Genomic DNA, 16,795 nt, shown 5'->3' with positions numbered 1-16,795 from the left:
TGCACTATAAGGCTAATAATAAGTGAAAGTGCTACTAGTAAATCTATCAAGAAAGGAAAGCTATCGAATTGGATTAGAAAATTAAAATAATAAGGATGTATGAAAATAGCCAAACATTAACAAGTATCGTGCGCAATTCAGATTTGTTGGTGACAACGGTGAACACAATAAAGGAGAAAAACAGAATAGAAGGAGCGGTGAAGCGATCAGCACCAATGAGGTCAACTATAATAACCAGAGCTATGAAATACATATCAGTTTTTACAGTACAATAATACACATTTTTTCTTCCTTTTATGCTTTCTTTTCTTATGTGCCACTCTGGCTATTTCACCACTGTCCCCAGATAAAGTTTTTAATTGAACTAATTAAAAATATATAACTATTTTTCTTCATTCTTCTGGGGATATTACGTAGTTTTTGTAATTTTGGCATATCAGGGATATGGTAGCAATATTTTATTAGTCATTCCCGAGTTATGTAAACCTCGATTTACGTAGAAGTCCTGGAACGTATCTCTTAGGTATGCTGGAGACACTACATTTTTGGATTAACCGGGAAATCAATTATCTGGGAATTTTTTTTTACCATCTATCCCAGAAATCGAGAGTCTACTGTATGTATGTATGTATGTATGTGTGTGTGTGTGTGTGTGTGTGTGTTCACAAGCAGTACCACATTCACAACATAACAATTGTGTAGTAATATATGCAAAGCATGCACGGACTGTCTAAAGCTAACATTGCCACATTTAATCTATGAATTTTGTTTTCCCATACAAATTGCATGGAAAAAAAGATATAATAATTTACTGGATTTCTGTTTGTCTGATTTTAATGAAATCTCGGATAGCTTGACAAATCTTTCTTTATGAACAAAATATAATATTTCATGAAAATACGTCCATTGCGAGTCCTCCTGTTAGAGGAAGGAAGGATGAACAGACATGGTGAAGACACCATGTCTGTCTGTCTCTCCATATATAAACAATTTCTGGAGTATGTAATGCATACATGTATATGCAGTGGATTCCGGTTATTTGAGACACATCGGGACTAGTGCATTTTGGCCCGATTAAGCGGCTGCCCCAATTATGCGAAGTTTGACGTAAACAGTTAAAAATACAGTATCAATCATTGAAAAGTTGATTCTCTGTATGATCAAATAATGTTATGATGGACTCACAATAGCAAAATACTATTCATTATACTATATGTAGTAAGCGCTGGTCATTGTGATCACGTTTGTGAATTGAATTTTAATTCTATTAAACAGCAATTCTAATAAGCGAAAATAGGAGGAGTATTATCCACAGGCTATAAAAGTAAAGATATATTAAGCACAAATTTACACTTTATTACCTTACCAATTAAAAATTTAAATGATACATGAAAATCGGAAGAATATTTTCCACAGGCTAGCAAAGTAAAAATAAATTTACTCTTATGTGCATAGATTAATTAATACATACTGTAATATGTACATACTAACTAGTTGATATTTTTGTTCACTGACATTTTGGGAGTGGGGGGGGTAAATTTAAAACAGTAAAAAAGATAAGCAATCCATAACAAAGAACACGTCATGCACAAATTGCAACTAACACGATACGTGCAAGTGAGATATGGAGTAACAAGTTAAGAAGCTTAAAAAATAGGTATGAAGATAAGATTCTGAAAATTTATGTTTTTTATATGATTGAAGAATTCCTGGAAGGGGAAACACATTTCACCATAATAACTTAAAAACCCACAGAATTCCAGCTGTCGGTATTATCAAATTCAATAAGATTGAGTTTACTATCAGTTTATAACAGATTGCACTAACAGAAAAGCCCAATAAACTGGAAACTGTTAACTGTTTTATGGTTGTGACCTTCAGAAATTCGACCAGACCATGGTATGGTTGGAAACAATCGTTGGGTAATCTTGACTGCTGTGATCTGTCCTGATTAAATGGCATGTTGTCCTGATTAAGCGAAGAAAACACTGGCTATTTTCTTGATTTGGTTCTGTTCTTTAAGATTTATCCCAAATAAATGGCTGCCCTGATTAACCGGTGTCCCAAATAAATGGCTGCTCTGATTAACCGGTGTCCCAAATAACTGGAATCCGCTGTATATGTTTTTCATGGGCCCTGAGAAGCATGTGTATATATATATATATATATATATACAGGGTGTTTCAGTTAAACGTTTCAGAACTTCTAAGAGAGGGTAGGGTACATCCTGACAACTCGAAATCATATAGCAATGTGGGGTCGGAAATGCTTTCCTGAAGCGGTGTTGTACACAGAAGCACCATAAAAAGAAAGGAGACCGTAAGTGAGAAATCGTTTTAATAATACATGAAAAGAAGCAAAAGGTACATGGATTAAAGTAAGTGTTCGAAGTTTCTTCAACCTCGTATTGTTTTCGCACAGTGGTACCTTGGAAAATGTGCTACAAATCCTCTTTTTCCTGCTGAAGTGTTGTTTTCCGATGAGGCATCCTTCACAAGGGAAGGAATTTTCAACACGCATAACGACCATATCTGGGCGGTCGAGAACCCGCATGCAATACGACGTCGTGCAGCACAGATTCGATTTTCGGTCAATGTATGGGCCGGTATTATGGGAGATCACCTCATCGGACCTTACCTGTTACCGTGTCGTCTAACCGGACCTATCTACTTGATCTTTCTGCAGCAAGTATTGAGAGATGAACAGATTTCTGCATCGACGCAACAGACAATGTGGTTCCAACACGATGGAGCCCCTGCCCATTATAGCGGAGATGTTCGTAACTACCTGGATGTCACATTTGGTCAACAGTGGATCGGACGTGGTGGTCCCGTGCGTTGGCCTGCTCGGTCACCCGACCTACCATGTCTTGATTTTTATTTCTGGGGTCATATGAAATCGCTAGTTTATGACACCCCTGTTGACAATGCTGAGGAGCTGGTTGCAAGAATCGCAGTAGCTGCCGAAGAAATTCGAAATTCGCCTGGAGTATTCCAGAATGTTCGGATGTCCATGCGTCGGAGATGTGAGGCGTGCATTGTAGCCCGTGGAAGAAACTTCAAACACTTATTTTAATCCATGTACCTTTTGCTTCTTTTCATGTATTATTAAAACGATTTCTCACTTACGGTCTCTTTTCTTTTTATGGTGCTTCTGTGTACAACACCGCTTCAGGAAAGCATTTCCGACCCCACATTGCTATATGATTTCGAGTTGTCAGGATGTACCCTACTCCTCTTAGAAGTTCTGAAACGTTTAACTGAAACACCCTGTATATATGTATACACTTTTTAAGGTCTTGTCAAATACATTTCAAATGATGAGTCCATTCATGTACAAACTGTATTAATCTTCCAGTACGTGCTGCATCTCTTATATGGTTATTTTTAAGCAATTGTCGACACAACTTAACCCCAGGGGCTCACATCTGGTGGGTATGGGCTTGGCACACCCAGGGGTCCTGAGCTGGATATCATCATTCTTCTCTTCTTGGTGATTCCCTTCTCTCTCTCTCTCTCTCTCTCTCTCTCTCTCTCTCTCTCTCTCTCTCTCGTCTCTCTCTCTCTCTCTCTCTCGGGGTAATTCATAAATTTTTTTTTTTTTTTTACTGGTGCAGCATAAGCCTCAGGCTTCCTTGCACCATATGGCTAATAATAATAATAATAATAAAAGGCAGCACAAAGATGTTAACCATGTAGCAAAGAGTGCTAAAACAAAAAAAAAAAAAGAAACAGACGAGACTTGGAAAATTTCATTTTTATATTAGTTTTTGGGGGGAAAAAGCAAGAAATAATTTAAAATGGGAAATTTTAAATATTTATATTCAATTCTGACATTATATTCTATAATATAATGTTTCTTGTTTCAAAAAAAAAAAAAAAAAAAACTACCTTAATGGCCAAATATCAGGGTGGTAAAGTAAGAAGGGGGTAAAAAAATGGAAAATTAACATAGGCTACTTTTTGATAAAAATTACTAACGAAATTTTTTAGAGCTATACTTTTTCCAATTAAAAACATAATTATAATGATGCTGAGTGAATACCATACTGTAAAAATGCCAAAATTCATACCAATGTAAATCTAACTTATTTAATTTTATGAGTTTTGCTGTAGAAAATACATCAGGGTAATAACTACATGGTTAAAACTGGAGGAGGAATCACACCTGTCATGCAAACCAAAGTTCTCTGGAATTCAGATCCAGAGAAATTTGAATCCAATGCTATATAAATAAACATAGAAGATAGTATTACATCAAAAAAAAAGAAACAACAGTGAGTTTTTTAGATTTTTTATAATTTTTTAAAAATTTTGATTTGATTTTTGAAATAATTTCATTCTAATACTGGGCAATCAAAGTCAAGATGAAAACAAAATGTTTATAAACATTTATGTACAAAATTTTAATTTTTTTTTTTTTAACAAAATTTCATTAAGAAACTCCCTACTCGGGGGGCCCAGGATATGCTCATGGAACTCACTCTGGAAAGTGAGTATTATCTTCGGAAACAATTTAATTTCATTTTTATCATTCTGAATTGGCTCTGTGAAAGGATAAACTTACAGTTCCTCATTGAAAATTGTACCACAACTGCATTTTCAGGATACCTGTAAGTTTAACAGAATATCTTCATAGAACATGTCAAGAAAAAATATACATGCAGTGCAAGAAATATTTCAGTATTCACTGGAAGGTTTATGACATTTAGAATCAAAGTTATATTCATTTGATCTGCTCCCTCTTTCAAAAAAAAAATAACCTAAGAAAATCTAATATAACAAATTAATGAAAACTACAAAACTAAAGAAATTTCAGAGTGAGGTTCCTGGCTTCAAATGCTGTAGTGTGACAGCTCACATCACTTTCTCAGAAGGTTTTAAAACATCAAATACAAACCAAAAACAATCATTAATTTAAAAAAAAAAAAAAAAAAAAAAATCACTAATTTAGATTTCTTGGGCTTAGTACTTGCATTTCTTGACATTATCAGTTTCATAATATTGTTAATATCTGATAGTGGAATCGACATATTTCTTTAGAATAAAAATAAGAGCTTTATGTACAAGTCAGGTGTATCATTAGGTGTATAAAAGTTCTTTTGATGAATCAATGGCTGGGTATATATATATGCATGCCTGATTTGATTGAAAAAAAAGTCTAAATTTTGATTTGAGAGATAAGAGAATATCCCTCATGGGGAGGGGGTTGGGGGAAGAGTCCTATTATGATATACAATATACATGCTGTGTCTGAAAAGTATATGTGAGTTACCTAGAAAATTTTACTGGAGAAGTGTTCATAGCATTTCTCCAGAAAAAGACCTGGACACTTGAAGGACACTGTATCACTACACAGACTCAAATGAGAGTGCCATTTATAGCACTGATGAACTCCACAATAATATAGTCCTCTCTTCCAGCCCGAAAGAGAATCTGCTATTGCAACATTACATATTTGGTTCTCCTCCAGTCAAAAAATTTCTTCTGCCAAATGTAAAGTGAAAAAAGATGGGTAGGCAGCAATTGACACCAGTTAAAGAATGGGACTCGACAACAAATATTTACATTTCGACCAGTGTTATATCAAATTTCTCATCTTCCACGTTCCTCACATCAACAACAAATGTATCTTCATTACAATAATGCCGTACAATATCATCATCCATTTCCACTGTGATTCTGCAATAAAAAATAAAATAAAATAAGAGATTTAATTTTAAAACGTGCTGCTGTAATTAAACAAAAATATACTCATATAACTGGCTGCTTAATTGAATATAAATATATAACTTACTGATTTTAAAAATAAAATACTAATAAAACACTTATTTACAGTCAATTTTTTTCTGTTATTTAATTAACATTCAGAAGAGGAAGATTGCTTTTTTTTTGTAAAACTCTAATCTAAATTCAATGTAAAGGCTGTGGAATTATATTTAAAAGTGTCTCTGAAATTTACATGCAGTGAACTTTAAGAAGAGATACTACCTGTAAATGCTTAATTTGGAAATACATCAACATACATAAAAAAATGTCTGCTTTTCCAAAGAAGAATATGAAAATAGAAGATATATTGCTGTTCTGAGTAATTCAGTATAATTGAGAGAATTATGTTGAATTACTCAGTTTTTCAATAAAGTATAGATCCTACAATATCTTAGAGACAAAGATTTAAAAGGGCAAGGTTGCAATTTTATAATAAAGTCCTTATTTTTTATGGAAAAAGGTCCAGCTTATGTTGGCATAAAAGGATATTTTTTCCCAAATGAATTTAGATGCCAATCAAACACTCGTGTATTTACATATATCAATCTACTTTAATCCACATGAATATGTACAAGATCTCCAATAAAGTTGATGAGCTGTTCTAAAATTGATAATAATTCAGGTTGATAATAATCTGATCTCAGTGCACCAGCATTCAGAGGTTATGTTTTTGAGTAAAGCTCTTTAACAGTAGGCCGCTGTAGCCTAGTGGTCAGGCGCGCGGGTGCCTAAGTACACGTGCCTTGAGTGACCGGGGTTCAAGCCCGTGACTACTGAATACGGTGCTGTTTCTTGTATTCAATCTATCATGCGAACTCCTCTGACCGTTTGGTCGTCCCGGAGTATAAACAGAAAATTTATTTTATTTATTTATTATATCAAGGCATATTAACATAATGTTGAAATGTAAGGTGCTATGGGGTTGTTAGGTGGGGGACTCAACAAGAAAATTTATTCCAACATAATGGCCTCCATTACCCAAGACAATATTCTTTCAAAGTTTAATTCTGATCACAATCCATTGGTAGGTTTCTTTCCCCATTGCTGATGCTGCAATTACTTCTATTTAGTGTCCTCCTCTGGTATGTAAAAGAATCATCTCTCCCAAATATTTGAATACTAAATTAATAAAATATTTTTTTCCCTTGGGTGATTTATCTTAAGATTTCATTTAGCAATGAAATCTTAAGGTAATTTTGGGTGCTAAGGTGATTTTGGTTTATTAATTTCCATGCCTTGGATATGGCAGGGAAAAAATGAACTTGAACAACCTCATTGTACTAAACCATATATCTAAGAATTTTCTAGTTAAGATATAATGTCAGTTTCCACTTTTTGTTAATTTTATTTAAGCAGAAAGCTTTTCTAATATTGAAGGTTCCCATTGAACAAGCTTATGCAATTTTTGTGGACTGTCATAATAAATTTAACTCATCCAAGTATCTTTATCACACTTTATTATTATTAGTAGTGGCAAATGTTGCAAGAAAGCAAACTTGTGCAGATCAGCCAAAAAATAAACTTCCCACATCACCATCCCCTCCAACAGTTTGTCTAGTTCTTCCTTGAATATATTCAAACTACCTCTTCCATAACAACAGACAAAAGTTTGTTCCAACGATCAATCACCCAGCTGAAGGCAAATTCCACACATCTATCCCGCAATCATTCTTGCTCAATTTGAATTTATGCTCCCTCCTCTCATGTGTATTAGTCTAGTCTGGACAAGAGGAAGAATGCCATCAGCACTGAGCTTGCTCAATCCATTCAAAGCCTTAAACATCTCAATCGGATCACCTTGATTGTGCCCAGCATCAGGATACTGCAATTTGCAGAAATAAAGCCTTTCCAGGTAAGAGCACCCTTTGCTCCCCTCACTAATCTCATTGCTCTTCTATGCACCCATTCTAACAGACCCATGTCTTACCTAACAATGAGGCTTCCAGATCTGTATGCAGTACTGATAATGTGGCCTAACTATTCCTTATACAACAGGATAATTATCACCTTATCCCTGCTGGTAAAATTCCTGTATATCATTGATAAAATCCCATGAGTTGTCCCTGCAGCCTGTCTACACTCTCAGAGAATATCTGACTGCACAATTATCCCCTCCCCACAAGGTCTTTTTCATTTTCCACTATGCTGAGTGTGGTACCATACATTTGGTATGTTAATCAGAGATTACTGCTACCCATGTGCAGTACCTTGCATTTTGTCAATGTTCAACTTCAACTGCCATTTCTCAGCCCATTGGCCTAATTTTTCTAGATCTTGCTATGGTAGCATAATTTGGTTAATGTCATTAACCACTCTGTCAATCTTTATATCATCTGCAAACTTAGACATTAAGCCTGATATACTTTCATTACTGTTATTAATAAATATATAAAACAACAGCAACCCAGACCTGAACCTTGTGAGCAAAAAAAAAACAGAAAACCCCACATACTTGAAATGGTTGCTAGCCAGACTTTTCCATGACATGAAGCCAGAGAGTGAAATGACTGGATGCACTGCTGTAAAATATAATGCCAACATGCTTCAATGTGAAATTTTCTGCTAATATTAAATTTTTTTGTTTTTCAACATGTGCACGTAATAATCAAGAATAGACTGAGGTTGATCATGCATTTTTCCTGTTTGCACAATAACTAATAGAGATTTCTGGAATCAAATTTTCAATGGAGAAATCAAAAGAAACACTTTTGTTGAAATGTATTGGGAGTTCTGATGACACAGTGCCTAGCTCTGAGCAGTAGACAAATTCTTTTCTGTCCTAAAACCTTGTAAAACATTTGATCGGCTTTCTCAATGGTCATATCTATAATGGCAGTGCTGGTATCCAGTTTTGGGTATTCTCACTTCCAAAATGCTTCCACCAGCTATTGTTGCTTTGCTCATTGCTTCTGGGCCATAGGCTTTCATAAAATCTCTAATGTTTCTTGACTACTTTTTCTGGAAATGTATACAAAATTCCATCACATTTCTTTGCCTTAAAACATATGAAATATCATTCACCACTGTCATTGAAAAATTGATTTCATACAATACACGACTGTTGTATTTTATGAAAGCTCACCCCAAATGTCATTTTGTTACGGATAAGCAGTATTGCCAGTTTCACCATAATTTATAATTTGTAACTATAAAACTAAAGCCAGCTGGAATTATAAAAAATTAAAATCATCAAGGTAAATTACCTTACTGTTAGGATAGTAAGATGGAGAAAGTCAAGTTTCAAAGAAAGAAAGTAACAGAGGTCTGAGTGATCAGTGAAATTCAGTAAACAATACAGACAACAGATAAACTTGACAGAATGGGTTAAAGAAATATTTAAGCCAGAGGAGATTCCAAATAGGGAGTATCTGACTAGAAACAGCAGAGTGGATATATGCAGGTACCACTTTTTGAAGCAAAAGATCATATAAAGCAGCGTTTCCCAAACATTTTTAGTCGTGGAACATTTTTTAATCTCACAACATATTCACGGAACACTTAGAAGTTTAGCGAGAGCCGAAGAACTGTTGCTAATATTTTATTACATATGGTGCACTGTGCATCAGGAGCATCTTTATTTCCAACACATGTAAAGCCGAAATTCAAATAACTGACAATATACTTTCGTTTTGGTCTTTTATTAGTTGGTTAATGTTTTTTCACTTCGGATTTCTGGTGAACAAAATGCTGAGATTGTTCATCCTCACTTTGAAGTGTGACAATATTGTGCTCATTTTCATCAACCACATTTGCACTACTAGAAGTACAGTAAACCCCGGGGGTTTACTGTACTTCTAGCGGGGGTTACGTTCCTGAGAAATGCCGCGAATACCGAAAACGCGAATACTGAGTTATGGCTCCCATAGTAATAAAGGGGTTCCGTTCCAAAGTATAAAATATATAAGAAAAACTAGTCTAAAATTTTGTCTATGTATGTATTATATGTACCTTTGTAATATGACTATGTACATAAACAGTACATAGTGAAATGCAAGCATATAGCAACGAAATGAAAATAAGAAACAATTTAATATTAAATATAATATTTATTAGAAATTTCAAACAAATCTTTCAAACCAGCGCCTCTGCTAGCTAGAAAACTTATCCTGCCAGTGCTATCACCAGTTTCGCTAAAGTGTTGATAAAGGAGTTTTGCCTTTTCACGAATGATGAGTGAACTTAACAGAATTTTATTTTGAGTTCGGTCTTCTATCCACAGATTTAAAGCTTTTTCCATTTTTTCTAATTTAACATCACGAGTTACAGAGCAAATTTTTGAAGCAATTAGCGCATTTTCACGGACACTACGGCGGATTTTTTCTTCCGATTTCTTGATTGATCGTACCGTTGACTCATTGATTTTATAATGTTTTGCCACTGAGGAGACACTTTCACCATTAGAAATTTTGTCTAATAACTCAATTTTATTCGCTAATGTCATCTTCTTTGATCTTTTCACATTTCCCTTGTTCGTAGCCATATTTTTACGGGTAAGAAAGAACTTGTCCAAATAAAGTCACTTTCTTCCATTAAAACACTGGAAAAAGTCTGTTTTACACTGCAAAATGGTAGATTTATCACTTTTGTAAGCATATCAATTTATTTATAAATTTATTCAATTTATAAGCATATAAATTAAAAGCAAACAATGAAACCTTCCATGACAAGCACATAACACATACTGAATAAAGATTAGCAAGAAACATCCACGCTCGCGATTTTGTCACCCCTCCACCCACTGAGCGCTGTTTTGACCGGGAAAGATAATTTTAGCCATGCCCGTGTTTTTTTATGGCGGAAAATGTTCACGGCGCTTTAAAATTCACATTTTTTTAGGTTTTATTTTATATTAAATCAGTGACCGCGAATACGCAAAACCGTGAATACAGATACCGCGAATAGCGGGGGTTTACTGTACTTTGCTTCTCGTTTTAAAGTTCCTTTTTTCAACCACAAATCCATGGTCATTTATTTTAATAATAATATTTTGAAATACTAATAATTATCAAAAAAAATTTTATACAAGGAAATGAGTTTAGTTATGATATTGATTCGCTTCCTCCTCTCTTTCAACCCATGTACTCCAGGCTGAATGGCATACTCATCATACTAGATCACCACACTGCTACATTTTCATAGATGTCATTACCTTTACACATACTTCTCTATGCAAAGCCCGCCAAAATAAAGTGTTCTGTGGTCTATGCCAGGATATTAATAACTGAAAAAAAATTATGTTATAATGATACAAAAGTGTTGTACGCTACAAATATGCAAAATTTATTTATTTTATTTTTTTAATTATTAATTACGATTTTTCACAGAACACTTGTTCACATCTCATGGAACACAGTTTGAGAAATGCTGATATAAAGAATAATTAGGGCAAGTAACTGAAATGGGTTGTGGCAACTGACAACTGGTATTGTCTTAGAAAAAGTAACAGAATACCAATGTATTCTCTTACTTTTTCTTTGGGACTGGAACTGAGACTACATATATTCGTAAAATGAAGGAGGATGTTTTGGGTGGTTTAGTTCTTTCTACAGATTGCCATTGTCATTTCTTTAGAATTACTGCTTTAAACTGGTTCAGAAACACTCTTCACTGTTTCTCCTGTCATTCTAGTCCTACAGCACTAAACTAACAGTAATACTATATGATAGCTTGTACAATAGTAATGCCATACTATTCTCAGCTATAACAGTAATATATGTAAAACAATAATATATTAATTATATGCCAACAGAACTGCACAAAACAAAATATTCAAAAAGTATACTTATCCTCTAGTTCTGTTAGCAAACTTTCTACCACAGTGATATTCTGATATTCACATTAGCAAAGCAGCCAAATTTTTTTTGTTAGCTTCCTAAATATTTAGATAAACACAAGAATAAACAATCTGCTTAATTAAGGTGCTTAAAATTATTCCTTTACTAAAGATTACAATGCTTGTTAAGCAAAAAAAAATCTCCAAATAATCGCAAAAGAAAGTCATAAATCTCTACCACCAAATCAAGGGAGAAAAAAATCTGAGGAATGTTCAATCTCCTCTTTAAAGAGGAGAATGTTCAAAATAGCTAAAAAATTAAGTACTTTTAATTATATTTAATTAGAAATAGTTAATTTAAGCAGATTTAGGTCAGGACTATGTGTGAGGCCCTCACCTAAATCTGGTTCAGAGTCAGGGCCCACACAGGGCATTCTGAATTGTAATGCCAATTTAAGGGCAGGCAATTAATATTCCTCTGAATAAATATAATTTCTTCATAACTTGAATATAACCCACATATTCTCTCCTTTTGGTAGGGTCAAGGATATGGGAATGTTCAGCAAGTTAATTACATTAAATGCTCAATTTTTATTTATGTGTAAGTTTAATCTTCATTTGTATTGTTTTCAGTTCAGTCAAAAAAGAGTAACTTACCCTTTTTTGCATCTTTTGTATACATTGCGGATAGTTTCTGCTTTAATATTGTACTTTGTTTCGATCTGGAAAGATGAAAAACTGCATTTAATAAACATGGATTTTGTGATGATTATTAAACTTCAAACAGAGGCATGTTAAGAACTGTGAATATCATATCTGTTCAGAATTACAACAGAATGTTTAACTAATGAAGAGAATTTCACAACAATAATACATTCTTTACAAATAGTTAAGAATATCCAATAGTTAAGACTACTCTTTGTATTAATATTAGATTGTTTTTTTACTTCAAAATATGTGCAAGGGCTGTTCAATAAAAAATTACCACTTTTTTTTTGTGGTAATTTTTTATTGAACTTACCAAACAATTTTTATGCAACTTACCAAACAATTTTTATGCAACTTACCAAAGCAAGCTGCATCACACAGCAACTGCGCAGTTGCTGTGTGATGCAGCTTGTGCACAAAGTGTGACCTTGGCGGTTGGTCAAGTTTATGCCTGTTCAGTTTTGCCTACATGACAATGGATGTGACACAAGAGGAACATTATGCTGCTATCAAATTTTGTTTCTCTCAAGAAAACATCACCTGAAGCATATGACATGTTAAACAAGGCTTCCACATAGCACAGCTTGTGGGTGGTTCAGAATATTTAAAGATAGATAGACATGATTCAATCACAAAAATTGGCAGTCCTGGCATTCCAACCACTGCTGTCACCACAGAAACTATAAACACTGTTTCTGTAATTGTGAGAGATCGTAATATAACGTAATTGAGAATATCAGTAGGAAGCACCATGGTATTCTCCATTACCATTTACATATGACAGATGTTTGTGCATGCTGAGTTCCAAGACTACTCACACCTCAGCAACAGCCAGTTTTTATGGAGGTTTCTCAGGAGCTGCAATGGATGGTTACTGAAGATGGTGAGATTCTGCACAAGCTTATTTGGCATGCAAACTTATTTTGCTCATGACCCCCTTTATTAAATATAAAATTGACGTGACCCCCTCAATGTAAACCCCGAGGTAGGATGACCAGATTTTTAGAGAAGAAAAATGGCATTTTATAAATTATATAGCAGAAAATTTTATTCGAGTACTGAGAAAGGAATAAAAAAATTGTTTCCATTTTAATTTACACAATAAAATAATTGTTTAATATTTTAGTTGAATACAGCAAAAACAACAAATCAAATTCTTATTCTTGAATTCAGATTACAAAACAAAAAATGAACAATTACAAAACAAAACAATTAATGAGTAGGACGAGACTGGATAATATTTGGTCCATATTTGGCGCAATGTTTTAAATGACTAATCTCATGTAGTCTTCTGGATAAAGTCTGGAATGCTGTTTTGATTTTATAGCTATTAATTTTGAGAAACCAACCTCACATAAATACGTAGACCAGAAAGGTAGCAATGTTTGTATAGCCATTTCCGATAATTCTGGATACTCATCTCGAAGAGAAATCCAAAATATTTCCCAAGTAGTATGTAATGCTTCATCAGACAACAGGTTAATAAGATTTTGCTGAATTTCGGAATGTGAAGAAATATCAAAAGCAAAGGGATCACGAATCCAATACAACTTTGTTTTCTGGAGATACATTAAATCATTTGGAAAAATTTTTAATTAGCATTGTTAGGTGGGTGGCAATGATATCCATAAATTATAAAATGTCAATATCATAACAAAATCAGAAAAGCATGGGAACATTTCAGTATTATTACACTCAAATTCAGTTTTCCAAAGATTAAGCTTCCCTTTGAAAGTTTCTATTTTATCATGGAGTATTAATATATTTGTTCCCTATCCTTAAAGACTAAATTTAAATCATTAAGTTTTTTAAATATATCAGCAAGGGAACTAAGTTTTCCAAGCCATTTTTGATTTGTAAACAATTGAGCAAGGTTCTGATTTTTATGTGATAAAAATAAAACCATGTTTGAGGTCAAAAAGACGTCGCAACACTTTACCACTGGACAACAACCTTACTTTCGTATATAAAAGAAGCATTTTATCCCACTTCATTACAAAGCATTGTGAAAAGTCTGCTATTTAAGCTTCTACTTTTTTTTTTTTGCAGCGCCTCTGTAGCCAGGTGGGCAGGAGCAGCAGTGCATAGCACACGCTTCTTGATTAGACCGGGGTTCAAGCCCATGATCACCAAATATGGAGGATGTGGAAAGGTCAGGGAATGACCACCGCATATCCCCGGAGCAATATGGCCTTAGTTGCTAATGATTCTAAAAACCAAATAACAACTTCTACTTTTTAATAAAGTTGATCACACTTATCACATCTTTCAAAACTTCGTGCAAATCAGTTTGCATTTCCTTTGCTACTAATGCTTCCCTATGTACTGTATAATGCAATGATTCAAACTATATTTGGAGCAATTTCCTTTACTTTGCCTTTTCTTCTTCTTTTGATGCTGTCTGCTATTGGAGGTTGGCAATCACCAATCTGTATTTCTCTCTGTCTTGGGCGAGATGAAAAAGATCCTCAGCTGATCTGCCAGTCCAGTTGCAGATGTTTTTCAGCCAAGAAAGTTTCCTCCTCCCCAATCCCTCTATTATTACTTGAAGCAATTTATATTTCACATTTCTAAGGATGTGTTCCAGGTAAGCAGTATTCCTTTTCTTCACTAAGCTCAACAATTCACGTTTTCTTTCTGCTCTTTTCAAGACTTCAATGTTGGTGATTCTGTCTATCCAAGATATTTTTACCATGCGTCTGTAGATCCACATTTCGAAGGCCTCTATTTTGTTCATGCTTGATGTTTTCAGTGTCCAAGTTTCAACTCCATATCATATGCTATTTATCAGCTGACCATTTATTTTAATTCCTTCTTTCCTTTCCCACAATGCATTTTGGAAAATAACTTCAGAATAGATGTTAAATAGCATGGGCAAGAGAATACAACCCCGCCTTACCCCTCTTTTTATATTGAACTCGTTAGTTTCACCCTCTTCGATTCCAATAGATTTCTTTGATGAGTCTGATGTCCCGCCCATCAAGATTAAGCTTTTTAAGTACTTTTATAATCTTTATACGTTGTACCCGATCAAAAGCCTTTTCAAAGTCTATGAGGCAGATGAATACTGTCTTCTGAGTGTTCTTTACATTTTTGTAACAACATGTTTATATCTAGGAGAACTTCTCTTGTGCCTAGTCTGCTTCAGAATCCAAATTGGATGTCAGGGATTACTGATTCACATTTTTGGTAAATCCTGTTTAGGATTATCTGTAGCAGCAGCTTCAACATGTGGCTCATCAGACTAATAAGACGAAAATCATTGCATGAGGTGATGTTGTTCTTCTTTGGAATAGGGATGAATGAAGACATAAACCAATCATTAAGTAGTGTTCCATTTAGATATATTTTATTGAACATTTTGGTTAGCTATTTCAGATTTTCTTCATCTAGAAGTTTCACTATTTCAATTGGGATTTTATCTGGGCCAACTGCCTTGCCAGACTTTGCCACTCCCACAGCATATTTAACTTCAGACTGTAGAATTTCAAGGTCTTCTTTCATAGGTATTTCAACATTTACATGCTGTCTGGCATCATCAAAAAGCATCTTGATGTAAGTTTCCCACATCTTTCTGTCATCACCTCTTAAAACTAATTGATTCTGGGCATTCTTTATTGTGTATGGCATCCTTCTGTTTGTATTTCCTGTTAATTCTTTTAGCTTCTTATGTAAATGGAAATTATCATGCCTTCATTCTAATTCTGCTATCTCTGTTGATTTTTCTAGCATCCACTCTTCTTTTGCTTCCTAATTTTCCTCTTTATCATTTTTTTGATCTGCTGATATTTAGTTCGAGCACCATTTTTGAACTTCCTTCTTTCATCCATTAGGTTTAGGATCTCTTCTGTCATCCACTCCTTTTTTGCAGGTTGTTTTTTATCACTTAGAATTTCTTTTCCAGTAATGATAACGATCTTACCAAACTCCTTCCATTCATCATTTACACCTTCAGCTCTTACTCTGTTATTTAATTTTATGTTCAGCTCTTTACTCAGTTTTTCTTTCACAGTTGAGACCTTGAGTTTTTTTCCCAATTTAATCTGCTTGTCTTATTTTCTTTCCTAATGAATCTCAACCTTGTTTTGATAGTAGCTATTAATAAGTTATGATCGGAATCAGCATCTGCACCAGAGTAGGTTTTGGCTCCTTTGAGACTATTCCAAAAATGCTTATTTATCAGTATAAAGTCAATCTGATTTCTAACTATAGTCTCTGGTTTGTCTTGGGGGGGGGGGGGGGATTTCCAAGTATAGAGCCGTCCGGTGGGAAGTTTAAACCATGAGTTTGCTATTATCATGTTCTCCTCTTGGCAGAACTGTATGAGTGGATCTCCTTGCTCATATCATAAACCCAATCCAAAATCACCCACAATTTCAAATACTTTTCCTTTGCTGATTCTGGCATTGATCAGACGGAACCTTCCGTCTGATCAAGGATCGCCAGTATGGATTCCGTCAGTGTCGATCCACTGGTGATATTCTGGCTTATGTTACCCATTCGTGGACTAATTCAATGGAAAGGTGCGGTGAAACACAAGTAGTTG

At 34.4% G+C, this 16,795-nt stretch overlaps 1 protein-coding gene across 1 annotated transcript in view; it reads right to left on the bottom strand.

The window, feature by feature from the left end:
- Nucleotides 1-5,072: 5,072 nt before the first annotated feature.
- Nucleotides 5,073-16,795, bottom strand: part of LOC150080979 (protein grainyhead-like) — a 271,124-nt gene continuing 259,401 nt past the window's right edge. Inside the window, exons 16-17 of the mRNA XM_090380871.1 lie at nt 12,199-12,263; nt 5,073-5,681 (exon numbers count right to left, since the gene is read on the bottom strand). Of these exons, the coding sequence (XP_090236997.1) occupies nt 5,564-5,681; nt 12,199-12,263 (183 nt within the window). The 3' untranslated portion in view covers nt 5,073-5,563. The remainder of the gene's footprint in view (nt 5,682-12,198; nt 12,264-16,795) is intronic.

This window comes from Mastigoproctus giganteus, chromosome 9 (genome assembly GCF_048544385.1).
Source record: "Mastigoproctus giganteus isolate SK-2022 chromosome 9, ASM4854438v1, whole genome shotgun sequence".
Lineage (NCBI taxonomy): Eukaryota > Metazoa > Arthropoda > Arachnida > Uropygi > Thelyphonidae > Mastigoproctus > Mastigoproctus giganteus.
This window is presented reverse-complemented; position numbering and strand designations above follow the sequence as displayed.